The 26180-nt window shown below is 42.2% G+C and overlaps 5 protein-coding genes across 11 annotated transcripts; 4 read left to right on the forward strand and 1 right to left on the reverse strand.

Moving 5' to 3' along the window:
* The first annotated feature begins 3226 nt into the window (after nucleotides 1-3226).
* Nucleotides 3227-7637, forward strand: LOC128753573 (myosin phosphatase Rho-interacting protein-like). Its single transcript, XM_053855354.1, has 11 exons — nucleotides 3227-3280; nucleotides 3359-3427; nucleotides 3490-3579; nucleotides 3692-3786; nucleotides 4558-5146; nucleotides 5205-5430; nucleotides 5999-6110; nucleotides 6185-6344; nucleotides 6450-6563; nucleotides 7323-7409; nucleotides 7491-7637. Exons 1-11 carry the CDS (start codon nucleotides 3242-3244, stop codon nucleotides 7635-7637), a joined length of 1728 nt encoding a protein of 575 aa, XP_053711329.1. The 5' UTR covers nucleotides 3227-3241.
* An 81-nt stretch (nucleotides 7638-7718) lies between these two features.
* On the reverse strand, nucleotides 7719-9068 carry LOC128753821 (essential MCU regulator, mitochondrial-like). Its single transcript, XM_053855940.1, has 3 exons — nucleotides 8858-9068; nucleotides 8108-8266; nucleotides 7719-7969 (listed from the first exon to the last, which is right to left on the reverse strand). Exons 1-2 carry the CDS (start codon nucleotides 9017-9019, stop codon nucleotides 8129-8131), a joined length of 300 nt encoding a protein of 99 aa, XP_053711915.1. The 5' UTR covers nucleotides 9020-9068; the 3' UTR covers nucleotides 7719-7969; nucleotides 8108-8128.
* A 501-nt stretch (nucleotides 9069-9569) lies between these two features.
* Nucleotides 9570-13778, forward strand: LOC128753820 (putative RNA-binding protein Luc7-like 1). The gene is made up of 10 exons (XM_053855939.1): nucleotides 9570-10007; nucleotides 10376-10470; nucleotides 10686-10784; nucleotides 11143-11253; nucleotides 11336-11479; nucleotides 11612-11788; nucleotides 11896-12056; nucleotides 12129-12158; nucleotides 12400-12555; nucleotides 12868-13778. The coding sequence occupies exons 1-10, from the start codon at nucleotides 9947-9949 to the stop codon at nucleotides 13106-13108; spliced, it is 1275 nt and encodes a 424-aa protein (XP_053711914.1). The 5' UTR covers nucleotides 9570-9946; the 3' UTR covers nucleotides 13109-13778.
* A 551-nt stretch (nucleotides 13779-14329) lies between these two features.
* On the forward strand, nucleotides 14330-16999 carry LOC128754770 (centromere protein M-like). The gene is made up of 6 exons (XM_053857632.1): nucleotides 14330-14472; nucleotides 15141-15217; nucleotides 15476-15574; nucleotides 16180-16259; nucleotides 16554-16645; nucleotides 16719-16999. Exons 1-6 carry the CDS (start codon nucleotides 14416-14418, stop codon nucleotides 16866-16868), a joined length of 555 nt encoding a protein of 184 aa, XP_053713607.1. The 5' UTR covers nucleotides 14330-14415; the 3' UTR covers nucleotides 16869-16999.
* Nucleotides 17000-19074: 2075 nt separating this feature from the next.
* On the forward strand, nucleotides 19075-25429 carry serhl (serine hydrolase like). Of its 7 annotated transcripts, none has more exons than XM_053857627.1 (13): nucleotides 19075-19205; nucleotides 19303-19378; nucleotides 21069-21206; nucleotides 21312-21425; nucleotides 21561-21602; nucleotides 21702-21721; nucleotides 21792-21866; nucleotides 24234-24340; nucleotides 24411-24490; nucleotides 24560-24594; nucleotides 24676-24752; nucleotides 24820-24904; nucleotides 24978-25429. In XM_053857627.1, the coding sequence occupies exons 2-13, from the start codon at nucleotides 19339-19341 to the stop codon at nucleotides 25083-25085; spliced, it is 921 nt and encodes a 306-aa protein (XP_053713602.1). In that variant the 5' UTR covers nucleotides 19075-19205; nucleotides 19303-19338; the 3' UTR covers nucleotides 25086-25429. The 7 variants fall into 7 exon arrangements, with proteins under 7 accessions (XP_053713602.1, XP_053713601.1, XP_053713606.1 ...); XM_053857626.1 differs by having other exon boundaries at nucleotides 19078-19205; nucleotides 19321-19378; XM_053857628.1 differs by having other exon boundaries at nucleotides 19153-19250; nucleotides 19321-19378.
* Nucleotides 25430-26180: the final 751 nt, after the last annotated feature.

Consider the following 26180-nt stretch of genomic DNA (forward strand, 5'->3'; position numbering starts at 1 on the left):
CCACAGGAATTTCAGAATTGAGTCGGTAGAGGCCTGGCAATATTTTCTTGTATAATGATGTTTTTGTATGAATTATTATTACCCCTACCACTGCATCTGTTATAATGAGTCAAGAAGCTGTGAACAGATTTTCACATCATCATTTTTTTTTTATCTTTAAATAGAATAGTTAACTGTGACTAGAGATAGGCAATTCAATGTTTCATGTCTGTAGTAGACACAGTTGCATTCGTAACCTCACAGACTGTGTTCTGCCAATTTTATTTTGAGGTTAAACTGTGTGAGACAGCAACCACTCCAAGATGTTTGTAGCTTTTTGGCGGCTAGTGAAAGACGTGGCGTATGTATTGTACTAATATTGCCACACTGACCCAGGGTCTATCTACTACTATAAAGTCTTTATTGAGAATTTCAAACTATGATCTGGAACTGAAGTCCTCCAGACTCTCCACAATTGTTACAAACCCCAGAGTTGGACGGCACACAGTGCTCCCTCGCAGTCTCGACATATTTATGAGATCCAATTCTGCATCTAATTTTGTGAGTACACAACATGCTTGTATTTATTGAATTCATCATTAGATGTAAAATTCACATAGGGATTGTTTTCAACCAACACATCCTCTTTTCCATGGCGTGATATATAGATGTTGGGAAAGTTACCCTTCGTTCTATACTGACGAAAAAGGCATCCTTCAGCATTGCATATTGATGCATTGGCAGCGTGACACATGAAAAAAAAAGACATAGGTTGGTGTTAGGGTAAGCCATGGGACAGTGCTCCATTCATTCTACGTTTTAAATCTATGTGTCAAATTGCTATTTGCCATCAATAGTCACAGTGACTTAGGAGGAGAGCTACGTAGGGGGTTATAAATTACAACTGACTCCCAGTCTTCCCGTCTCTCCGTGATAGTCCACAGCTAAAGGGTTCCAGATTACTATTGGCCACCTTCTCACCCCCATCACCAATGCAAAATAACCGCCATTTCTGCACCAACTCTTGGGAACTCCCTGCCCCTTCATATCATATTATTATTGTTATTATTATTATTATTATTCAAGTCTTGAATTTGCCATCAGAGGTTACCACAGCAAGTCAGCCTCCTCCACCTGGACCTAGCCTGCCCTTCCACCCTGCTGTTCATAGCTCTCCTCTTCATGAACCAGGTCAAAGTCAGAAACTTTGATAGGGCCTGTTAAAAAAAATATTATTTGTGGCTCACCAGTACTCTTAGCAGGAGGTGGTAAAGTTCAAAAATAGAAACTGCAAGTATGAAAGCACTGTCAAATCAGCTCTTTTTGATGTCAGGCAGATGATGGTGTTAAAGCAAAGCAATAAGTGGTGTCAAAGGTTGATAGAGTCGTACTTCCTAGAATTCTATACTATATGTCATAGCTGAACCACTATGTGAGAAAAACAATTCAAGCTTCAAGCGTCATTTTGCCTTCTTGATGTCAGACAGGGATGTCTTTGGAAGACTACATCCTTCTAGCTGACATTCCAAAAATCCAGCTGGAGTCAGAAGAGGAGCTGCCCGGCTTCAGACGGAGGAACCAGAGTCCCAGTCCTTGTCGGGATCAGAGACTTCGATCATATGGGTACTTGGCATACTGCAGTTATTCAGTTACATTCATAAGACGTGACAGATGGAAATGTAAAGTGTAATGTAAAATGGTGGGATTGTCTTCATCTCTTACAAAGATATCAAGATGAAGTGGATGTTTTCGGGTCCACGGTTGAATCAAATGACAGAGGTAGAGGACGGGAGAGAGGCAGAGATCGGAGGGAGAGGTACCGCGATTTGGAGAATGGACGATCGTCCCGACGGCAGTCAGTCACATCTGTCCACACTCAGGTACGGATTTAATAGGATGTCTGCAAAATAAGAGCACATTATCACATCTTTTGTCCATCGCTTGAAGGGTTCTGACAAACTGAACGGGAAACGCAGATCGTCCAAAGCTCCTCGCGAACGTCCACAGACTCAGGTACGCGTGATGACATCAGCAAAAGGAAAAGACATTATCTCTGCTTTAGGGCAGCAGTTGATTTATGATGGGTTTTAATAGATTGTGGGAGGCAGCAGCCAGGGAATAACTAAATTAGCTGACTCTGGACTTTTTCTTTTGGTGTTAGGCGCAAAAGTATAGCTGCAAAATTGTTTCATCAGAGCTGCGAGTGACATAATGAGTAATTACTGTATGTGGCGCTGGTGCTAGTCTTAAAAACTAAACTGCTGTTCTTGGATCTTTTGAACTCACCGTTGTGGTAATATAGTGAAATGGATTTTTTATTAACACTCACAACACACCAGTCAACGTTTGTCTTCACTGTTAAAGTCAGACAATGAACATTTTGGAAAAAAAGAAAATGAAATAAGCATTTGGAATTAAAAACTGACGACTCTCAGTCATCTGAAATATTGTGAAATTAAGACGTGTAAATTAATTTCACTTGCATTTTAACAATCTCCTTCCCTCCATCATCCATCTGGACATGATCCTGCAAACAATGTAAGTGTTTAAACTTGCTGATGTTTTCAACTCAAGACTACGTCTCCTTCTTCTGCCTGAGTGGGTTTCCTTTGAGAACTAAAACCCAGTAAATTCAATGTTTGCATTGCAATATGTAAACTTATTCCATACATACCAGGGAAAAACACAGTTATTTGAGCTCACATATTCAGCAATAAACTTTGAAGTCAAAAATGGATCCAGCATTTTTTGTCACTGGGTTACAGAAGTAATATTCAAGCATGCATTAATGTTTTGGATGTTGTCTTATTCTAGCTTTGCTATTAATTCACATGGAAATATCTTTTTATTTTATGAATTCCCTATTCCTTATTATTTTTCCGTTTACTTTACAATCTATTGTGATTATTGTCAAATAGCATTTATAGTATCACACAGTGTTTGTAGTTTTATAGTATAGTATTTTTTCCAAATATATTTTGTCTAGTTTTATGTGTCTTCCAAACTTAAACTGGCCTCTTCTCACTTTCATAGTCAGGTTGTACCGTTCAGAAAACTCACATTGTTTCAGTGTTTTATCACTTCCTCTGTTTCAAACTCATTTAACGTCTTTCCATCGCTTGTTTCTGCTGTCATGAACATTTCTGGTCACTGCTGTGGTTATCTAACTGTCGAAAGACTGCGGCTGTTTCCTCTGTCTCAGTCAAATTCGAACCGGAAGCGAAAATGCCTTCACATTCTTTGTCACTGTATTTGCAGATGAATGAAGGGGTGGATGTCACGACTGGATGAGCAAGGCAAGGTAAAAAAGTTCGTAAAGTTAAGCAGGAGTTAAAATGATGATCCTCACAGTTAAGATTCGTGTTCTGGTTGTCATCAGTGGAGGAAACACTGGTTTGTCCTGACACACACGTGGCTGAGGTACTTCAGGGACGCCGATGCTGAGGAGGTAAATGTTAGGTGCTGATGTTACAAAAGCGCTGCTACGTTAAGACTTTACACATCTCTCAGTCAGATGATCCGGAGGGAGAGATTGACCTGACTTCCTGTGTGACGGTGTCAGACTGTGATGTAGAGAAGAACTACGGACTACAGATCCATGTATTGAACATCCTTGTCCAAGTCTTATCAGATCATCTTGTAGTGCAAATTATGTCTTGAGCTGCGTCCTGTTTGACTGTGTGTGTGTGTGTGTGTGTTTGATCTCCTTCAGACAAAGAGGACAGTGTTCACTCTTTCTGCAATGACCTCTAGAATTCGGCGGAACTGGGTGAAGTTACTTCAACAGGCAATCCGAGACAACACATAGTGAGTTGGACTTCACACTCGTGAGCAGCATCGAACATGCCTGCAGGCTTGTGACGTACCAGGACATTTGGAGGGGGATGTTTACAACTAGCTCATGAACAAGTGCCTTTTTATAGCCCTCGCCCTGGAGCGACCCTTGCTCGAGTTTCTTTGCTGTTGAAACTATAAATTAAGACTATAAGTGCTGACACAGCAGTCGGTCAGCAGCAACACTGAGTTCCTAATTTGAAACACTTCATTTCAAAAACAGGATGCTGATTCATTGTGGTGCTATTGGGCTGGCTTTGCTAAAACCCTCAAATGAGCAGTGTTTTGCCCTCTGTGTTGGGTGACGACCAAACAGAGACAGAAATGTCTCAACATGCAGCGTAAATAATGAGCATTTTTAGATTCGATTTGACATCCTTTATTTGTTTGTCACATCATCACACCTTTTCATAACCGTTTCACACATAATTTAGCGTGTATTGTAGCTGTTATATATTGTTTATAATGACTTTAAAAAGGTTTTCATTTTAAGTGTCAATCAACTCAGTCAGTTTTTCAGTATTATTTTGTAATGATGACCACAGTAGATAAAGATGAAAATATCTTCCTTTCATTAACAATTCATTCATAACACGTATATCATGAATTTCTTCCCATCTCTGATCTAGACTGTGGAAATGCAGCCGGGATTATTGGGTGGTCTGTTTGTGGCAAACTTTCATCTCTCATCTTTCTTCTGAAGTGTAACAGAATCTCCCTCTCTCTGCCTCTTGTTCTTCGTAGCCAATCCGAGAGCAGCAGTGAGAAAGAGAACCCCCTCTCTCAGGGCTCGTCGCCATGCCAACCACCTGCTGGCTTCACCTGCACCGACTCTGGCTCTGAACGCACAAGAGCTTCCGCAGCAGGTGCACGCTCCCACCAGGCCGAGAACCAAAGTGCAGACGCGGACCTGGACTTGTCTCCCTCCACTCAGCGAGAGGAAGGGGAGGGCTGGGACAGAGACCAGGCCAAGCGATTGGAGGAGAGGAACAGGTGGTTTGAAGACGGTGTCGCCTTCAGTGAGATGGGCAGCAGGTGGGACTCAATGGAGCTGAAGAAGGGGAGTGTGCCTGTGCCTGTAATCGAAACCATGGACTCAGAGGTCACCAGGAAGTGGAATGAATTTGAGAGCCTGTCATTTAGGGACGTGAGTGCACAGACTCTCATTGGGGCTCAAACTTATCAGTCATGCGTGTCACAGGAATCTTTCATTAACTCAAGGCCTGAGGAGTTGGTTACAGGAGAAAAAACAAATCATGTGAGCTCAAAAGACACTCTTCCATCTCTAAAGGGCTTTGAAACAGCCCAACCAAATAAAGGTCTCCAGGAGGAGGTAAGAAGAACCACCACAGTTTTGCTAAATGGAATTCACTGAGGAATCTCTCTAGCAGGGCCTTTCCCTTGGCGAGCAGCCCCAGAGCATCAGAAGAGACGTGGTGACTGAGGTTGACAGCCCATGTGGTCCAGGGGCCCCCTGCAGGGCCAAGTTGAAAGCGATGGTTGAGGCGCATCAGAAAGCAGTGAGGGAGCTCCAGGATAAGCATGCCCAGGAGATCAAGGCGCTGGAGGAGGCCAGGGATAAGATGTTGCAGGAGGGCAGCCACGCTGCTGCCAAAGGTGAACGGCACGAACCTCCAGATGTAACTACCTAGTAACACCTAACTACTGAGGGAAGGGCATACAACAGAAAAATATTTCTGCAAATACATGACGAAGATTCCTCCCATGAACATAGATCTTTCTTCATGACTCTCAGAAAGTAGCTGTTAATGGTGTCTTGGGCAAAGTGGGGGCTGGGGGCCTCATGCAGCCTGTTGCCTCAGTTACGCGGCCCACATTTTACTTTTTACATCATTCATTGCTTAGTGAATGGGTTTATTTTTCCATGTTGTATATTTTCCTTCAATTAAAGATATTAATAGTTATATTGAAATAAAATAATACATTGAAAAAATACCTTGCAATACAATGCATTATAGTTCATCCATGGTCATGTTAGCTAGATAGTCACATCTTCCAGTAAATATGATTCATTGAGATTGAAATATATATGATATGAAACAATATATAATATATATTTTCTTGTTGTTTTATATTATTTAGTAACAAAATTAAAGACTTATTTTCTCCGTCAGTTATGCAGTTGGACTTGAAGCTGGATGAGTGATTTTCTTGTCCGTTGCAGCTGTGGAGTCGCTGAAAGCAGCTCACAGAGCAGAGCTGGAGAGGGAGGTGGAGAAGGCCAGAAGGCTGGCTGGAGGGTCTGCACATGTGGGAACTACATACGCCAGTCACTGGTAAGAATTCATCAGCAAATCTGTTCACAAGAAAAGGGTTTATTCACTTGCATGTGTGTGTTCCTGCACATCAGGCCACATGCGGACCCCCTGCACAAAGAGTTAGACGGGCTGTCGGAACAATACTCTCAGAAATGCCTTGAGCTGAGCCGCACGGAGGAGAGCAGCAGAAGCAGAGGGATGGAGCTTGGAATGAAGGACAGAGAGCTGCAGCAGTTACGGCGAGAGAACCAGGTTCAGTGACAAGGCTGTGGTTCTGATAAACATCTAAACTTGTCATCAAACCGGACAAAACAAGAGCAAGTATTTAAGAAAAATGTAAGCTGTGTTTTTCTTCAGGAGCTGAAGACCAAGCTAGCGGAGGAAATCACCCGCATGCGATATTTCATCACAGGGCAGAGGTCAGAGGTGGGCTCTCGAGGCAACACTCATCGCTCTGCAGCCGACATCGAGGTAGTGATTTAATAACATATACATACAATATTTTAAGAATAGAGCATGTAGTGTCACTGTCAGTCACTTCACTGAGCATGGGATATTGATATGTTTTTATTAGCTTGTGACCTCAATAAAGGCCATCAAATCTAATAAGAGCATGACTGCTGATGCCGCTGCACACATATTAGAAGACACACTGACCTCTGCTGGCCAAAGGACGCATTACACTGTTTGTCTCTATCCGAGGCATCACGCAGCCAAGGTTTGAATCTTAACAGCCGGACTGTAATAGTCAAGAAAATCCAGTTGGCTTCATTCAGACCTTTGCGACCCATTATATTAACTCAGTGGAGCTTTTCAGTCGCAGTTCTTACCAGTAATGTTCAGTGTACTTGTTTAAAAAAACGCGCAGTGTAATAATTGTTTTTGAAAAATATTTAAATGTTACATCAATATAAATGTTTGTATTGCTTATGCATTTTCGATTAGCTTCAGGGCACACAGACAAAGTGGTACATATTCACCATACTCAACAAATTGTATCCTACACAAACCATTTCGCATTGTTAATTTAATAATGAATTGAAAAGAAAGTTATACTTCTTAATTAGTGACAAGTGACGGAGTAAATTTCCAAACTGTTTGAATAATGCCAGCTCATTTTCCCTGTGCATTTGTTTGGGCTTCTAAATAAGATTAATATACATCTAGGAAAATCCTTCCAACGGTCCAAAAAGGCACGATTTGAAACAAGGTTATCATGTTCTTCTTCAGACTCTGATACAAGTTAAAGAAAATGAGGTGCAGTCTCTCAAGAGGGAGATCAGCTGTTTACAGAGTGAAGTACAATCCCTCACAAAGGTCAGTAGATTCTATTTTACAGCTATTTTAAGTAATGTATGTCATAATTGAAGATGTGCCTAACTTGACCACGTATTACAGGACAAGGAAGCAGCATATGAGCGTTACAAGGAGGCTTACGTGGAGCTCAGTGACCAGAAAGGACGAAGCCGCTTGGAGTTGGACTCCCTCAAGCAACACTTGAGTCTGACCAACGCTGCACTGCAGGAGCAAACCAGACATACCTGACCACACCAGCACAACTTCATACAAAGGTCATGACAGTAAATTTAGCAAAAGCAATAAAAACAAACACAAAGTTTTCTTTCTCTGAAGTATTTTATTTGTATTAACTCCATTGAGTTTCTAAGACCACCGCATGCGAGAAGAGTGAAGATGCCACATATCACAGGGTGCTGGCTTCACATGATATGATATATTCCATATATTTATTAAATTAAAAAATATGATAAACAGCAGAAGAGACTGGGGGTCGAACGTAGAGTGATTGATATATGTTCCACCTCAGCCACACATCTTTATTCCAGCTCATCTCCATTTACTCAGTATTGCAATGCATCCTGTCAGGGGAAAAAAACAAAACATGTCAGTCTGCTTTCGTGCACCAAAGCTACATTCTTACGATAACAGACACACCCATTAGGCAAGCAAACAAAAACTCTGGACAAACGTATAAAGGTTGTGAGGGAGTGGCGCACCGTTTGTTTGATGCCGTCAGCTCAGTCGTCATCGTCGTCATCCTCAGGGACAAAGATGTCATGCTCTTCTAGGAGCGCTGCAAAGTTCTTGCTTATCAGAGTACCAACATACAAGAAGGGCACCACCACAGCCGTCATGCGGATCAGTCCAAAGGGGGTCTGGAGAACGAAAAGAAGTGGAGAAAGTGGGGTTAAAACAGGTAAAAATAATTGAGACCAGTGGTAAACAGCAACTTCAATTGATCTGGGAAATACACTCATGCATGTTATCGCATTTACAGGATCTCCTTGACATAGATGTCTCATGCTGGGTTCCCACTGGCCGCTCCCTTGCTGAGAGGCTACAGCACACAGTGCCTGACTTTAGAACAGTTAGAATTGTGTCCTGTCGCATAAAAGGTTCTTAATGCGAGATACATCTTTAAAATTTGCATGAGCATGATCCAGACACCTGAAATGACCATTGCCATTCATCACAAGATCGAGATTGCTGTTCACGCAAATTAAGTGGACAGAAACAAACATGCAATAATGTTTCACTATATGAAATAAAATGTTACTTTTGAAAATATGAGCAAATAAAATGAAGACTTCCGGGAAATAGGTATAAACACATTCTGATTGGCTTACATGGCTGGCATGTCAACAATACTTCTTCTTAATTGGGCAACTCTCCTGTCAATCACACACAACCTCCCGCCCACGCGCTTGACGGGCTCTCCTTATCACGAAACCGAGTCAAACACCTACTTTATCCGGCTTCGGTAGGACTGCGCCGGACGGCGTCGATGTTGCATTCCGAACTGGAGTCTTCCGTGATATATTTGATGCTTTTAAGCCGGGATTCCGGCTTAATAAAGCCACATTTTGAGTGGAAATTCGGAGCGGTAGGCGGAACAGACCGGTCGCCATTATTCCAGGGATATGTGCCAGAGAGAGGGCGGGGCCTGTGTGTGTGCGTCTGTATAAATAGGCGTGGAAATCTTAGATAAAATGTACTTTTTGTGAACACAAAATAGTCCAAACATGTATTAATCCTAATCAAGAGTTAAATGGCATTAAGCTGACTATGACAAAATTCTAACAAAACAAATGGTCAAGTGGATTCCGTCTTTAGCAGAAAACCTATTACTTTTCACAGCCTCTAAACCTCCAAGAAAGCCAATAAATAATATACATCAAAAGCACCTGATCACAATACTGGTACTTCATGAATTACTTGGCGTCAAAATGATCGCAGTCAACGTCTCTAGTTATGATTCATTGTTTTACATTTTGAGGAACACTGGTGAGCTCAAAGCTGTCGACAGGTGGTGTAAAATGAATGTGTTAGTGTGGCCATTTACTAAATAAAGGACAACAATATATAGATTTGCGCGTCATGTTTTCTTTGGCCTATAGTATTTTGAACTCGTCTGTGACGTCAGCAAAGCTCACCGCAGCACCGTCACCGCCCCTGGCCTGAGTGTGGCGCTCCCGCACCTCGGTAGGAAGGGGAAGTAGCCGCCGTGCGGAAGAAAAAGAGCCCCGAAACTTTACGATAACTGTCTAGAAATAGAGATTCATGCCATGTGTCAGGAACCGGTTCTCTATCAGACGAATATTTATTAGCAAATCTTGTTTTTACACAGCCAAATCCACACGACCCGGATATTCGAGCGAATTTAAACAGAGCCAACCGTCCTTTGCTTTCCAGCGATAGTCTCTGTTACTTGTTTTAACTCTCACGGAACGCTATAGTTTTGACGGGAAAGTTTGTGGTGGCGGTGGAGAAGAAGCTGCATGTGTTTGACTTTTGCGGGCGAGGAGTGAGTCACACGCCGCGAGCTGCAGTCAAACATGTCGGCCCAGGCGCAGATGCGAGCAATGCTGGATCAGCTCATGGGGACGGGCAGAGATGGTAGGTACTTGCTGGGTGCCGTCGTCTAACTACGACTCCATTAAAAGTATCGCAGTGTAAGTTTTGCGTTGCTACTGGTATTAGCCGACATGCTAACTAACAGCGGCATGTGATGCTAAGAGCTAGCCGACATGAGGATAACGAGCGGGGCGCTGCTACCTGTTGTCGCTGAGTTAAAATGTAGTCAAGTCAGTATATTTTCTACATTTGTCACTCTCTCAATATTAGCGACTGCACTTCTATTGGAATTTTTGACGCCTATGATGTAACATGAGTCATCACAACTTGCGACATGGTCATATCATGTCATATCATAGATTATAGGTGACTGAGTTAGTCATTTCAATCCGTTTTTTCTTCTATTACAGGTGATACCATGAGACAAAGAATTAAATTTTCAGATGAGCGGGTCTGCAAAAGTCACCTTCTGGATTCATGTCCTCATGACATATTATCAGGCACAGTAAGTACAATGCACTTGTTGGGTTCCATTTTGACGCATGAAAACATTCCCACACATGCTCCTTAACTTTCCCGTCGTGTTTTGTTTGCAACGAGCGGAGATAAATTAGAGGTCTAGCCCAACATATTTTAGTCCATTGATGAAGTTGAGCTACTGCTAGTTTCTGTCAAATGCACAATGTAAGTCCATAATGTTTTTTGACTTCACCCCCCCAGAGAATGGACCTGGGAGAGTGTTCCAAAGTTCATGACCTGGCACTAAGAGCTGACTATGAGATTGCCTCCAAGGAACAGGAATACTTCTTCGAACTTGATGTAAGTGAAACAACATTGTCCTTTGAAAGCAGTAATGTTGCTGATCTGCCGTGGACATGTGGCATCGTTTTTTTTTTGTTTTTTTTTGCTCAGTGTGAGACTATAGGAGCATCGTGCATTACATCATCTGGTTTCAGCTCCTCTTTTAACTCTGGCAAAATGCTTATCCTTGCATGAGATGAAAGTCAGTGGTGAAGTCATACTGATGGATTGTCAGTAGTTTTAGGTTGTTTACTTGCATCTTAATCGGAGTTCGGAATGGTTTACTCGATAACAGCCATCGTAGCACCCTGCATTATTATGGAGTTTGTTTATTAGTGAAGTACAAATGTTTTTATAACCCTATTTTATTGATCAGGCTGCTGAGCATCTACAGTCCTTTATTGCTGACTGTGACCGCAGAACAGAGCTAGCAAAGAAACGACTGGCTGATACGCAAGATGAGATCAGCGCGGAAGTCACTGCGAAGGTGAGTGACTACTTAAAGTAACGGTTTCAGTTATGTCTACATAGATATATTTACCTTGAAATATCTCTTCTGCCCACGTCAGGCTGAGCGTGTACATGAACTAAATGAAGAGATCGGGAAGCTGCTTGCTCGAGCGGAGCAGCTTGGAAGTGAGGGGAACGTTGACGAGGCCCAGCAGCTGCTGGAAAAGGTGGAGAAGACCCGGGCCCTGAAGAAAGAAGCTGAGGTCAGGAGATCACATTGGTTTCATTTGGATTTTGCCATAGCAAAATAAAGTTTAAGAGTAGAAAATGTTGATTGAATGAATGTGATCAGTTTGCTACAGTAGCTGACTCTCCTGCACTCCCTGCTCTCACAGGATGTTTATAGGAACTCGATGCCGGCCTCAAGCTTTCAACAACAAAAACTTCGGGTGTGTGAGGTGTGCTCGGCCTACCTCGGTCTCCATGACAATGATCGTCGTCTGGCTGACCACTTTGGAGGAAAACTACACCTCGGCTTTATTGAAATCCGCGAGAAACTAGAAAAACTAAGGGTAATCTCCTCACTGCAGAAATGACAGTAGTTGTTACTGACACACATCTGCAGTTTCTGTCCAGTTGACCTTTTATATTGTCATTTTTAAAATTTATGTTGATGCAGAAAGCTGTGATTGAAAAACAAGAAAAAATGCGGACAAGACGGCGAGAGGAACGTGAAAGAGGAGATGAACGGGAGAGACTGTGGGAGATGGAGCGAGAGCGGGAGAGAGAAAGGGAGCGAGAGAGAGAACGTGAGAGGGACCGTGAACGAGAGAGAAGACGGTAGTGGACTGTATTTCTGTTTGCATCATCTTCAAGATAACTGTCGTCTAACTGTATTTTTTTGTCATTCAGGTCAAGATCTAGAAGTGGAGACCGATACAGGTATAAGAGCTTTGTAAATGTAGAGTATTTTTATTAAAAAAAATGTTAACAGCAAGACACAAATACTACTTGTTACTCAAAATAGAGTGAGAATAAAGGATGAGATTGAATACATGTATGTGTACTGCATTATCTTCCAGAGATATTGAACCTATCTGAACAGCCTTTTAACCCATAACCCATAAGTTATCTGTAATATGACCCAGAAGACACATTTTGTGTTGTCGTTGTGTCAACACAGGGATGGAGGCAGTTCATCTAGCCACCGCTCTAGACGTCACCGGTCCTCTCGCTCCAGAGAAGAGGGTGGAGACCGGGATCGAGAAAGAGAACGAAAACACAGACACAAGGACAGACATCGTTCACGCTCTCATTCCCACAGGCACAGGAGAAAGAGGTGCGTTTCCCTTTTGTATGCCTTCAGACTTTAGGTTTCTTCAGCTGCATTTCTTTACGTTGTTACTGATTTGATTTGCTTGAGTTGATTTTATATAACATGTTGAAATCAGATTTTCGATGACAGAATATATGATGAAGAAGTTGAATAAACTGTTATTATTCACCATGGCTGGTAAATGTTGGCACAGTCAAAGAGAATCCAACACTTGGAGCCTCTGGGTTGAATACTTGGATCAGACTACTACATGCCATAGATAAGGTCATTGTTCATGCGTTCACATATCGTCTAACAGCCTTTGTTGGCTCTCAGGTCGTCCAGAGACAGATCGTCTCACACCCGTGACAGAGGTGAGAAGGAGCGCTCGCTGTCTCATGAGCTAGTGGGAGAGGGCGAAGGTTGGCATAATGACCAGGTGCAGCAAAGAGACTGGGAGGACAGGGAGAGATCCACCTCCCCAGATACGACAATGGCCAAAGAGAGAGACAGATCCCCATCGTACGAGAGGCAAAGACGCTCCAGCTCAGAAGAGCGAGAGTCGGGAGAGATATGAGCTGGATAAGAACAACAACAACAACAACAGCAGCAGCATGTGGGCATCTTTGCAGTTCTCCGGATGCACTTCTCAAGAGCAGAGGCCGGTGTGTAGCTTGCGTGTCAGCTTCAGTCTTCTTATTGAAACGTCAGTGAGCAGTGTTTGATGCTCAAGTTGGGGGAAGGGAAATGGTGGTGGTCAAGCTGTTATACTTTGAAATACTTTTGACTAGATGACAGTGTTCTGTTGTCTGCTCTTTCATGTGTTTGATTTGACAGGAGGTAGGTCTGTCACTTTTCTGAAGTGACGATGGGTCAACTTTACTTGAACGCTCATTTGTGGGACAAATTCTTAAGTAAAACTAGAAGTCTTGATGCCAAAATAGCTGCTGGTTTACTCCAAAACACAACCTCACCGAATGTTTTAATCAGAATACATTTGAACTGCTATGTATTTAACCGGATTGTTAGCATTTGTAGCACAGTGTGCTCCTCACTCAACCTTCACCTTTCTTTACTTTAATGCTCCTTGGATAGTTTCCCGCGTTTCCATGTTGTTCATATGGATCTGATGCACGGTCCCAAACTGACACTGGAGGCCTTCTGCTACTTCTGCCTGATCAATGATGTTGAATTTGTTCTCCTGTGCCACCCGAGATGAATAAAATGTCTGCTTTCAATAAAGTCTATTTTTCCTCACTGCTTCAATTCATAATATGACGACCTCAGACTTGTTCATTCACTGCTGCATATCATTGCCACATCAAAGGTTAGCTGATGCCCAGTTTGAACGTCTCATATGATATGCCCCGATTTAGGGGGTTTAAATTGTGGTCCGATAACAATTGGTGGAGAGGGATATTCTTCAGATATTTAGCGATGATACTTGATAACTTCAGGTCACAGTGCTGTAGGAGTAGCTTGCGGTTTGGTGACCCTGGAATCGAGCGTTTAAACAAGAAAATTCAAACTTATCTCTTTAAATGTTTTCAACACTCTCATTTTGGCTCAATTTTCTTCATAAATTGCACACACCATGAATTGACGCAAGTTACATACAAGTTGGGACAGTCAGCGTAATCATGTTCTAACTCGACAGTGAATCCATTTGAGGAATAACAAATGTAATGTAATGTGTAATGTAATGCACTCTGTAGCCTCTGAGGGGCAGTAGCAGGCAGATGTTTTTCACCAAGCACGTAGTGACGTCAGACGCACGTTTGGAAAAGTGGCGCGAAGAGGGAAGCGCTGGTATACTTCCGGGTGTCATACCCCTCGAAAACGCTCATCCATTTTATTATCGTTATTCTAAAATCGTCAGTGAATATGTCGCTGTTGAAACCCTACAGCAAACTACCTGCACTCAATTCAGCCACCATCTTGGTAAGTTGGCAAGCAGCTTTCTCTCGTCATCGTCATTCAAGTAAAATGAAACCGGGACTTGTGCTACCAATATGATCTTTTGTAACGGTAAAAAAAAGAACGTTACAAAGGTCCCTGCCAACTGCTCATCGGCGAAATTATTATTTACTAATTGTTCCAGTTTCCAAGAGTCAGCGATCGTAGAGCGAAGCTTGGGTACAACATGTACAATATGATCCGAGAATACATCGTTTTTTAATGCAAACAATACAGTCAATATTCTACTACAGTGCATGGCCAAAATACATAATACACGGCTGATACTTGGGGTGTAACTCAACAGCTTCTACACCACATGATTTTACGGTATACCGATATATATTTAGGTGATATCCTAAAGTCATAAATCTTAAGTTTGTCCTTCGTCATCTCCCATCAGAGGTTACCACAGCAGGTCAGCCTCCTCCACCCTAACCTGTCTCGTGCATCCTCTCTGGTCACCACAATGGTCCTCGCATCCATAAAACTCAATGCTCTCCTCGACCAATTCTTGTTGCTTGTTTATTAATATCAACAAAGATTAAAACAGCACATAACAGAATGATAAATGACCTTTAAAAGCAGTATCCATTGGTGAAGAGACACGTTGTTGTATGCATCTGTGTTTTGATGATGTACCTTTCTACCAGCTGGTGGAAAATGAGGAGCATTTTCAGCAGAAATTGGCGAATAGTCTGGTGGAGGAGAGTGCCATCACAGTGAATGTGTGAGTAGTACTTTTCGACCTCAATACACTATGCTCTTTTTTGCAATCTGCTCAAGATAAAAGTACACACCAGGCTGCTCGGTCGCTCATGGATGTTTCATTGTGTGTGTGTGTGTGTGTGTGTGTGTGTGTGTGTGTGTGTGTGTGTGTGTGTGTGTGTGTGTGTGTGTGTGTGTGTGTGTGTGTGTGTGTGTGTGTGTGTGTGTGTGTGTGTGTGTGTGTGTGTGTGTGTGTGTGTGTGTGTGTGTGTGTCTTCAGGAGACTAGCTAAGAGTCTACCTCTGCCAATGGAGAACGAGGAGAGTCGCCCGCGGATTGACCTCGTTGTGTTCATCATCAACCTCACATCAGAGTTAAGGTACTTCTCAGATTGAAAAGCCTAAAACGATAAGCCTTTCAGCCCTGTAGTCTATAACAATATACTCATTACAAGAGTGCAAGTAGTCATACACAAAGATGATATTGGGATGTCATGAACCCTGAGAAGCACAGCAGATACTATACCAACCAACCCAGCCAGCACTGCTGCTCAAGAAGTTTGGGGTTTGTTTGTGTTCAAGAAAACTTGGAAAAGTTATGGACAGATGTGGATGCTATTTTCAGGGAATGCGTGAAATTGGACGAGGATTTTGGGCGGTGATATGGGATTTTCCATATCACCGCCCAACTCAGTTTTTGGAATTAAAAAAAATTTCATTTGCTCTCTGTTCTTAATCCGTGATATGGGATTTTCCATATCACCGCCTTGATCCACAATTTTTTTTTTAACATTGGGGGATAGGGCCATTTTTGGCATTTGGATTCAGGATTTTATTTGAAACATGCTTCTTCATTGGGAGATTGTGTTGGGGTGGACAGATTCTGTTGGTGGAGGTTTGCACTCGCTTTGTGCTTTTCCAGTTCTCCAAATGTATTTGGTCCAACATGAGAGAATTCAATTTGATCTTCTTGTGTTTTTTGCAGCATTCGTTCAGCAGAATCTTCCCTCAAGTATTTGGATGCGGGATACTTCCTTGGAAAAGTGTGTTTCATGGTCACAGGCGGTAGGTAGACTTTTAAGTTTTTTAAGGATTGCACTCAATGGAATGGTTTTGTGTTCAGATTTTTGTGGTTAAACATAGAAACACTGCAGCAATAGAAAGCATCTGCTCCTGAGTTTTTGGAATAAAAAAAAAAGAGCATTTCATTTGCTCTCTGTTCTTAATCCGTTTCCTGGAGTTTTACGTCAGAATGTGCAGCTGGCGATGGATGATTTTCAAGGGTGCTGACTGGCATCATGCCACCACAGCCATGCCTGTGACTCGCTGATTTCTTTTTCTCCAATCCATGCCCTGCAGCTCGCAGTGTTTCAGTTCCTCCAGATCGCCTGGTCGCCGTCAGGAAACTGGCTGCATCGCACCACAGTGCTCTACTTTTTGCAGAGGATCAGGTTTGTGTCATAGCCCGATGATGGTGGCAGTTTTTGAGGTGCATGAGCCTTTTTTAACTATAGTTTTCTGCAGACATCCGACGGTGTCACCAATGCGGCAGCGAGGCTCTTGACCATCCTGAAGGTGGCTGCGGGCTTGGTTCCCATGACGACTGCTCTTTACCTGTCCAACCTGACTCAGTGCTCCATGCCATCAGACAGCAACATTCCCAGCTACGACTAGTTCCTGCAACACTTGCATCATCACTGACTCTCATGTTTATATATTTATTTAAAGTGTCATGTACATACTACTCTGTATTTCTGCGTATTATTTGGGTGTAATTGTACTTAAGTAAATTCATTTAGAGTTTGGTTCTCTTTGTCCCTTTATTGTTTATTTTCTAATACTAATTCCTCTGTAATGCTGGTGGGAGCAGGGTCTGGGCCTTGTTACTCAACTGCTGCACCTCACCAGATGAGCATAGACGGATAGACTCTAAACAATTTGTTGCCGATTGTACTTGCAATTAACATTTGAAAATTACTTCCAAAATGCTGGGTTCTTTCTTCGTCAACAGTTGGGTTATTCAAAGTCTGTTCAACAAACCTTATTGACTATGTTGCTTATTGTTTGAAGTGAGCAAATAAAACCATGCCCTGCAGTTGCAAACTCTTTTTATGTTGAACAGGCTTGAATTTGACCTGGTATTGTGTCATAATCCTCAAACAAGTTGACAATGAGAGTAGTGCAAATCACCTTATTAAGTAAATTTTTTTTTTTTTTACAAACCTAAGATGATCTCCAGTGGAAGGTGTAGTCCAAAACTCCATTGGTGTCCTCTCAATTGCAACATTACAAACGTAATGAACTATTTATAAAAGCCTGGCAACAAGTCAACTCTAGATGACATGATAGTCGGACAGCTTTGTTAATATTCAAGCTCAATGAGGCGTTGAAAGTTGCACACGCAAACATCTGGCGCCATCATTAATACACAGCCGTAAAAGAGATGTCGAAGCTCAGAGCTTCGTCTCTCACAAATCTTTAAGCCCTTAAATTAAAGTTCTCTGGTTTCCTGCCTAAACATAAAAGGCTATTCTTATTATGTGTATTCTTTTTGCTAATCATACATATAGTTTTGTATTTTAATTCACACCTCGAGCCTCATTTCCGTTTAAGCATTGCACACATTCATTCTTGTTTCATTCACTCTTGGTTTCTTCAGTTAGATGTGACAGAGAGCAGCCTCTCAAGCAAGACCTGGATCTTGGAAGCTCATCACATGAGCCATGACATCAAAGCAGCGCTGGCTGTGACTAATGAGCATTAGTGAAATGTGTCCTTGTGTTGAGCTGATAAACACATTGATTCTTGATGAATTATGAATACATGAATGAACATCGTACAGATCTGCTGCCATTCCACAACAAACCAACAGCAGCTGAAACACTACAGCAGTGGACAAGAGCAAAAAAATACACTGGAAGATCAATACATCACAGGGACATTTTAATTGATCCAGCTACTCACCCATGTCGTAACCCACGATGTCGACTGCAAGATCATTTCACACATCAGCAGGCATCACAACACTCGAGATTGTGTTAAGATGATAAAGACATCGATTGTAACCAAGGGTCAGATAAAATGGCAAATAAATTGAGTTTTACTATGGGAGGTAAGCATTTGAAAATACTGTTACAATGATGACAAATAGTGACTTACATTCAGTACTGTGGGAGTTACACTCTCATACGAAGGAGAAGCAGAGAATATGCAACATAGTGTGTCACCACATTTGTTCTAGCACGATGCTGGAGAAACATGGCCTGCTGGAGAGCGTGGCGCTCACCACGGGCACATTTTCTGGGAATGCCTTGGGCAGAAAAAAGTCTGGTCTGACACGTGGTTTAATGGAGGGGATACTGCACACACAGTTTTTTTAGGAAAATTTTCTTTTTTACCTTTGTGATCTTAGCAGTAAAAAAAAAAATCTATGAACACACATGTATACATTTATTTATAGAACCAGAATCTATAGAATCTAGAGTAATATATATATATATATATATATATATATATATATATATATATATATATATATATATATATATATATATATATATATATATCCAAATAGAGTACATACGAAAATATTTTGATAGTTTCTTCTGCTTTTTTTTTTCAATCTTCTGTTTAAAAAGCTCTTTATAATCATGTATTGCCATATGCCATTTACCAATAACACGAAACGCTGCGTTAATAATTAATTTTAACACACAAGATGTGATTTTATTTTATTTTATTTTTGACATATTTAGGACGACGAATGCTCAGTATCTCAGTAGTATCTGGCTGAAAACGTTTGCAAGATCGACACGTGCCAGTGACGTCTCCATAATGACGTCTAAATCAATGGCGGCGCTCTGCGCATGCGTATGCAATCCGTGTTGCTTCAACAAGTCCCATAAATTCCTCCGTGGTTTACATGTAACGCGTCATACTTCCAAACGTCAGTTGTTCTCCTTGAACCAGCGGTGCACCATCACTGGTGCCTGGTAGACTGGCCGGACTGAGGTAACGTCTCAACCGTATACTGGCACGTCCTTGCCGACGTCACGCGTGCGTTACGTGCTGTCATAAGATGAAAACTTTGATTTGCAATTTACCGAAGTTTGTGTCCATTCAAAAGAAGACAGTATCAGCACAGATGGCTTCATTCTCCAGCTCCTCCACTCTTCCAAGAAAAGGTAAGTCATTCAGCGAGCAAGTGCGATGGTATTTGTTATTGTGCTTGGGATCTAAGCATTTGAAAATGCTGTAACAACGACGACAAATGCAAACTACAATATGCAATATAGTGTGCAATATAGTGTGTAACCAGGTCATTAATTTAGTGAGAAAGTGCAATGATATTTGTTGAAACATTATTTGTTATTGTGTTTGGGAGCTAAGCATTTGAAAATACTGTAACAACGACGACAAATGTAAACTACAATATGCAATATAGTGTGTAATATAGTGTGTAACCAGATGATACATTTAGTGAGAAAGTGCAATGCCGCACCAATATTTGTCGAGAAATATTTGTGCGACTCTTCTTGTTTTTTCTTGTTCCTCTCACAATGACCCCGTCATCGTTCTACCTAAAGGCTTAAGGTATTGCTACATAAAAGAAACGTAGTATGCAAAATGTTGCCGTATCAAATAGTCCTTGTGCGCATTGAATCGTGTTTGACTGGCATAAAAGTTTTTTCCCCTTCTGTTCTTGTGTGATCCTACTCTCATTGAAGTTTTTTGATGAAAAGCAAATTTATGAATTCCTCAAAAGAAGACTGTCCTGTTTTCAGTCATATCCATTAACTTGGTCTTGAGTTCGGATTATTCTGTGTCTGGGCCACTGCTGTTGCACTAGTACATTGTTATGGCTTGTTGCAGCTTGAATATTGTGTTTTAACCTCTTGTACGAGAAGGTTACGTTTTCGAAAATTGGTTTGTGTTTTGTCTGTCTTCAAAATAACATGCAAAGTTACTGTATGGCTGCATTTGGATGAAAGTTGAATGTGTGACTGTGTTTTTCATTTCGGGAGTGGACTGTCTGTCTCCAACAATTCTTTATAAAGGGTTTCTGAAGACTGGAAGGTTGTGTTGGGGGGTGGACTGAAGGTGGAAGTGGTTGGGGGTGGTTGGCACTCTCCGGGTAGTATTACAATGTAATGGGTGTTCGTTCTTCATTTTAAGATTTTGTGCCCTAGATCATTTTACAGTATTCCACACACACACAGACACATACACACACACAACCTTGTTCTCAGTCTGCTGTTGCCGACCAATTTTGAGGCCCAGTTTTCCGTGTGTCCCCCTCACACGTGCAAAATAACCTGGCTGACCTACTTATTGTGGTTTATGATCAAAGCACTAAGACACATTAACTCCACCCTTTCCTGATTAAGAACAACAGTGCCAGACTAACAGTACGTGACTAAAGCAACTGCTTTGCATGACAAATGTAAACTCAAATATTGATATTTTTTATATATTATAGTGTGTAATGTAGTGTGTAAACAGGTGATTCATTTAGTATAATAGTCGAAAAATATTTGTGCGACCTCATTCGACCTAAAAACTAAAGGTAACCTGTGGCATGTTAGCCAAACGGGTCCAGATTTTACAGCGAGAAAATGAATCAACAAGCGGAGGAAGTGACTTGGAAGAGTAGATTATCCTATTGGTTGAAGAGATCCATCCACAACTCTCAGAGCTGACTGCACCTCTGAATGTTCTGATGGAGAAAGACATGGAGGCGTTCCACTCTCGATAATTCCACCTCTCCTATCCGCCATGTTGGCTGTCCTCTGACTTCAGGGCTGCTCTCTTAAAGCATCTTAGAGACAGTGTTCAGTGCTGTCTGGTGTCTGATGAGTCACTGCTCACTTCCAGAGATCTCTGTAAAAGTGAAATGGGGGGAGATCAGAGGTCAACAGTGGGGTCCTGATGATGGGCATCCTGTTGTCTGCCTGCATGGCTGGGCCGACAACTGCGGCACCTTCAAAAACCTCATTCCACTGCTGCCCCAAGGTAACTGTCAACAAGTTGTGGCCAGACATTTGTGAACTAAAGATAGTTCTGTATTATGGTCATTACCTGGAAAACACATAGCTTCAGTGTGTGACTTGTTGTCAGGCTGCAGGTACCTGGCTCTGGACATGGCAGGTCACGGTCTCTCTTCTCATCGTCCGGCTGGAGACTTTTACACCTTTCCTGGCTACGTGGCCGACGTGCGCAGAGTCACTGAGTGTGAGTGCGACTCTCATCCTCCTTCACATTGACATTTTCATGTTGTCGTCAAAATATGAGCGTGCGACGCTGCTGCTGAAGTGTTTTGTATAATGAGGCTGCCTGGTTGATGATCTGTGAAATGAACCCCTGCAGCTCTCCAGTTGAACAAGTTCACAATCATGGGTCACAGTATGGGTGAGTGGAACACAGCCGTGGCGTCTGCTGCTTCTTCATGTTTGTGTGAACACCTTGTACCTTTGTTGTTGCTGACACCATGATGGAACTGCTCTGCAGGAGCCAACATCGCAGGCATGGTAAACAGCTACATCTTCTATACTAATATCAAGAATCCCTGTGTGTGACAGCCCTGTATTCCATCCTCAGTTCTGCTCCCTGTACCCTGAAAAGGTGGATGGACTGGTGTTTCTAGACGCGTACGGGTTCTTACCTACAAAGCTGGTGAGTAATCGACCGCACAGTTTCCCATGCGCGTCTGTTATTGTCTCATTAAACTGAGATGCCGTCGGCAGCACGGTTTTATGCACATACTCTCCTTGTTTCATTATGGTGGTCACACATGGTCTCGGGACTGTTACAGATTAATTTTGATGAATTAATAAACAGAAATATTTAATGGGCTGCATGGTTAGCGCCATCGTGCACCCATGAATTAGGCTGCAGGTTTGCTTCCAGCTTTGGTCACTCAAGCTCCTCCTGGTGTGGAGTTGACATGTTCTCCCCTGTGCTGGTGTGGGTTTACTCCGACGCTCACTCCAGTGTCCTCCCACAGTCCTGTGCATAGACATCAGAATCAGCTTTATTGCTATGGTCAGTGGGGATCCCACCAACTAGGAAAGTGCTTTGGAAAACGTGCAGTCAAAAACATAATAATAATAATAATAATAATACAAGTAGTCATAATAATAACAATAATAATGAAATAAACAGAAACAACTAATAAAAAACAACAAGGACTGATCACAAATTCAACAGTCTGACGGCCGAGGGGAAGAAGCTGTTCCTGTGACGGGGGGTTCTGGTCTGGATGGACCGTCGCCTCCTGCCAGAGGGAAGAGGGACAAACAGTCCATGTCCAAGATGAGAAGGGTCGGCTCTGATCCGACCTGCACGTCTCTGGGTCCTGGAGACATTAAGGTCATGAAGAGGTGGCAGGCTGCAACCGATCACATTCTCAGCAGAACGCACGATGCACTGCAGTCTGCTCTTGTCCCTGGAGGTGGCGCTGTTGTACCAGACGGTGATAAAGGAGGTGAGGACTGGATGATGGCCGTGTAGAACTCCATCAGCAACTTCGTCAGCAGTCATAGTTTCCTTAGCTGCCGCAAGAAGAACATTCTCTGCTGGGCCTGTTCAGTGTGTCCCTCACCACTTGCCACAAGTAGCTGGGGTAGAATAACACAGATTGATCATGTCTTTTTCTTTCACTGCAAACATTGGTCAATGCACCAATTCCGGGTTATAACCAAAACTGCTAAAATATTGCTATGTGATAACTGTAATTTCCGAACTATATGCTGCTACTTTTTAGCCCTGGTCTGAACGCTGAGGCTAATACATTTACACGACTAATATATGGATGTTTACAGGCTAAAGCACGTCATGCTGCCAAAATCTAACCAATGAAATCAGAGGCGCTTTATTAACTTTAAAGCGCTCAAAATGCGCTGTTTTCACCAGCGTGTCCGCAGCTCCTTCAACAGAGCCGATCTCCTGGAGGAGTGGAGACGAGAAGAAGCAGCTGAGATCGACAGTGGTGTCGGAACCTCGGGCACGCGGGCGAAAAGAGCGCATTTTAAGCGCTTCAAAGTGAGATGTGAGGAGTTCATGATTCAAGTTCAGAACATTGCCCAGTTTGTTTCATGAGTCAGTCTTGATGCTGGATTCTGTTTTAGTAAGTAGTTTAGAAGTGATGCTCATGCATTTTTAAGCCGGGTGCATCACTGACCTTTCTACAGCGCAGACAGCACCACTGCACCCGCGGCTTATAGACCGGTGCGGCTTATGGATGAACAAGATCTGTTTTCCTTCTTAAATATAGTGGCCATGAAGAAGAGCAGGTTCACGTGAACCAAGCACTTGTTTTTATTTTTGGAAGTGTTGACTGGGCCTGTTGTGAGAGGATGTGAATGTACTGCAAAACTCTCTTCAGAAGGGTCAGTCAAAACATACAGTGTGTTTGGGTCTTTTAGTGGCGAGTATTGACGCCTCTTCACTGCTGTATTGATGCCTTCCCTACACTCTTGTGATTGATTGATATGACTATCTACGCTTGCCGTGGGCAGCCATGGTTTTCAAAACCAATTTGAAGCAAACCTTCAGGGCAAAATAATCCTGTAAAGCAGCAAAACGCTGATGGTTGCCACTTGTCCCTCACTCTTTAAACTTACATCACCTATTCCTTATGACGCTCTTCATCTTTTGGTTGGAAGAACAGGCTTCCATGCTCACTGGCACCAGTAGATCACCAGTAAGACATTTTCCTTCACTGAAGCTGAGCGTTGGCTCCAAGATGGTAGAGCGGAAACCTACTAACCTAAGATGATAATCCATCTGGGAAAGGAAAATACATTAAAAAGAGATATATTCCCTGCTACAAGTTGTTTTGAACTTATCTGTGGAGTGGGATTGTGGGATCTCCACAACCTTCTGTGACTGGGAGCTGACCCAGACGACCATAATTGTTTTTTTATATGAGTTTTCTGGTCTTAGATATCTGATAAATGAGCATGTGAGAAAAGCAATGTGGTCAGTTAATGTAACGTTTCTCATCGTAGTGACCCCTTCCTCATGGTTTCATTCCCACAGAAGGAAATCCCTGACATGATGCGAAAAGGAATAGACGAGATAATTCAGTTCGAGAACAAGGCAGAAGTCAAGAGCAGAGTTTATACCTATGAGAAGGCAGTGGAGAGGTTTGCACCGCTTCTGCTAAACGTCTGTTGTTGTTGTTGGGCGAACTGCTTTTTTAAAATGTCTTTTTAGATTGCAGACAGCAAATCCAACATTGTCCAAAGAGTCCACAGAGATCTTGTTAGAGCGAGGGCTGGCTCAGGTTGAAGGAGGTGAGTTGTTATCTCAGAGAGCAGTAATCTCACTCGGCTGCAGCTGATGATGTGTCTGCTCTGTTACAGGATTTGCCTTCACCAGAGACATCCGGGTGAATTTTGTGAGTCCCATCTTCACTCTCTTCACATCTGGAGAAGCTTCTTTTTCCAGCAAGGCCTTCACACTTTGCGTTCTTGTGCAGAGAAATATAGCGCGGACTCCTTTGGAGCTGTCTCTAGAGATGCTATCCAGGATCCAGGCTCCTGTGCTGGTTGTTATGTGAGTTTCTAACACAGCCGACACTCTGTTTGATAGTGAACTTATGAAGCCATCATTATCATTACAGGGCGGATAAAGGCTTGAAAGTTATATTCCCCGAGATTGCGAGCAATTACTCCTCTCTTCTCACACACCATGAAGAAAGAGATGTTGTAAGTTTTGGACGATTTTGACGCACGGGTTTCCCTGAAAACTCTTCTAAGCTTTTTTTTGTTTCCCCTACAGAACACAGTAACATGGGTATCAGGTGACCATCACGTCCACCTGGACCATCCTGAAGTTGTGGCTCCAGTTGTGTCCGACTTCTTGCTGAAGAAAGTACTCGCTAAATGATTGGACCAGATGAGATAGTCTGTTGATCAGGTCTCGGTCTAATACTAATCCAAAGAGGTTTGACACATTGATTTTATGCCAAGGTTTGTGGTTCAGTGGGGTTAAAATCTTAATATAAATCAGCACATAATCCATTGTCTTTCATGTGTTCACTATTTGCCTTAAGGAGTGTCTCATTTCTTTTTCTGGGCGATGAAACCTAACAAACACTTCTTTGTAAAGGGAAACATAAGAGACTTTGTGTGTTTTATCTGAATAAAAAGACTGTTTCTACATTCTCATTAAATTATGATAAGGTTTAATTAGACAAAAAACACAAGTGTTTTCGTCTCTATATTCCTTGGAGCCGTTCAAAATAAATCTTTGTAGTGAAGACTGCGCCAGGAAGCCTATGTTCTCATGCACCAAAGACACTTCAAACCTGGAATAAAGCAATTAAATACACCAGTAAGCAACCAGCGGAGACTATAAAATAGCACGCTCTCTTTATGCATGTAGGGAAACCAAATATTATAGTGAGCGCTTAGGTTGAGTGAGCAGGCAACGACTGGGTAACAGAAGCAAGACGTGATGGGGTTTACTTGTATTCATTTGAAATACCACAAAGCAACTTGTAATTCAGTTGTTTCTGACCATTTAATTTTGCCGTCAACATGAACACAAGCTAGAGTGTGTTTTGATGCTGCTAGCCAGGTGTGAGCTGCAAGCGACAAAACACTGCGACAGAAATATGTGTATAGCAAATGCAAATAATATATTGAAAAACAAGTGAACAAATTCATATTTATGGACATAATGAAAAAGATATTTCTGAGATCTGTACATTTGTACATTATCTATATAAAATTTATAAGTAGATGACGTTTAAATTGAAGGCATCTCTGGATTAGAGGCTTCAAATTCTGTCACCAAAAATATCTGTCTGACAGTCTGTTTTTCTTCTCCCATATTAAGCAATAGTTGTATTGAAATGGAGTACTCTTATATCATGCTGAAATCTGTTAAGAGAGTCACCACTTAAAAAGATCGTCCAGATATTTTTGTTTGTGTATTGAGAAACTGTATGTAAAATAATGCAAAACATCATTATGTCTT

Source organism: Synchiropus splendidus, chromosome 2, assembly GCF_027744825.2.
Source record: "Synchiropus splendidus isolate RoL2022-P1 chromosome 2, RoL_Sspl_1.0, whole genome shotgun sequence".
Lineage (NCBI taxonomy): Eukaryota > Metazoa > Chordata > Actinopteri > Syngnathiformes > Callionymidae > Synchiropus > Synchiropus splendidus.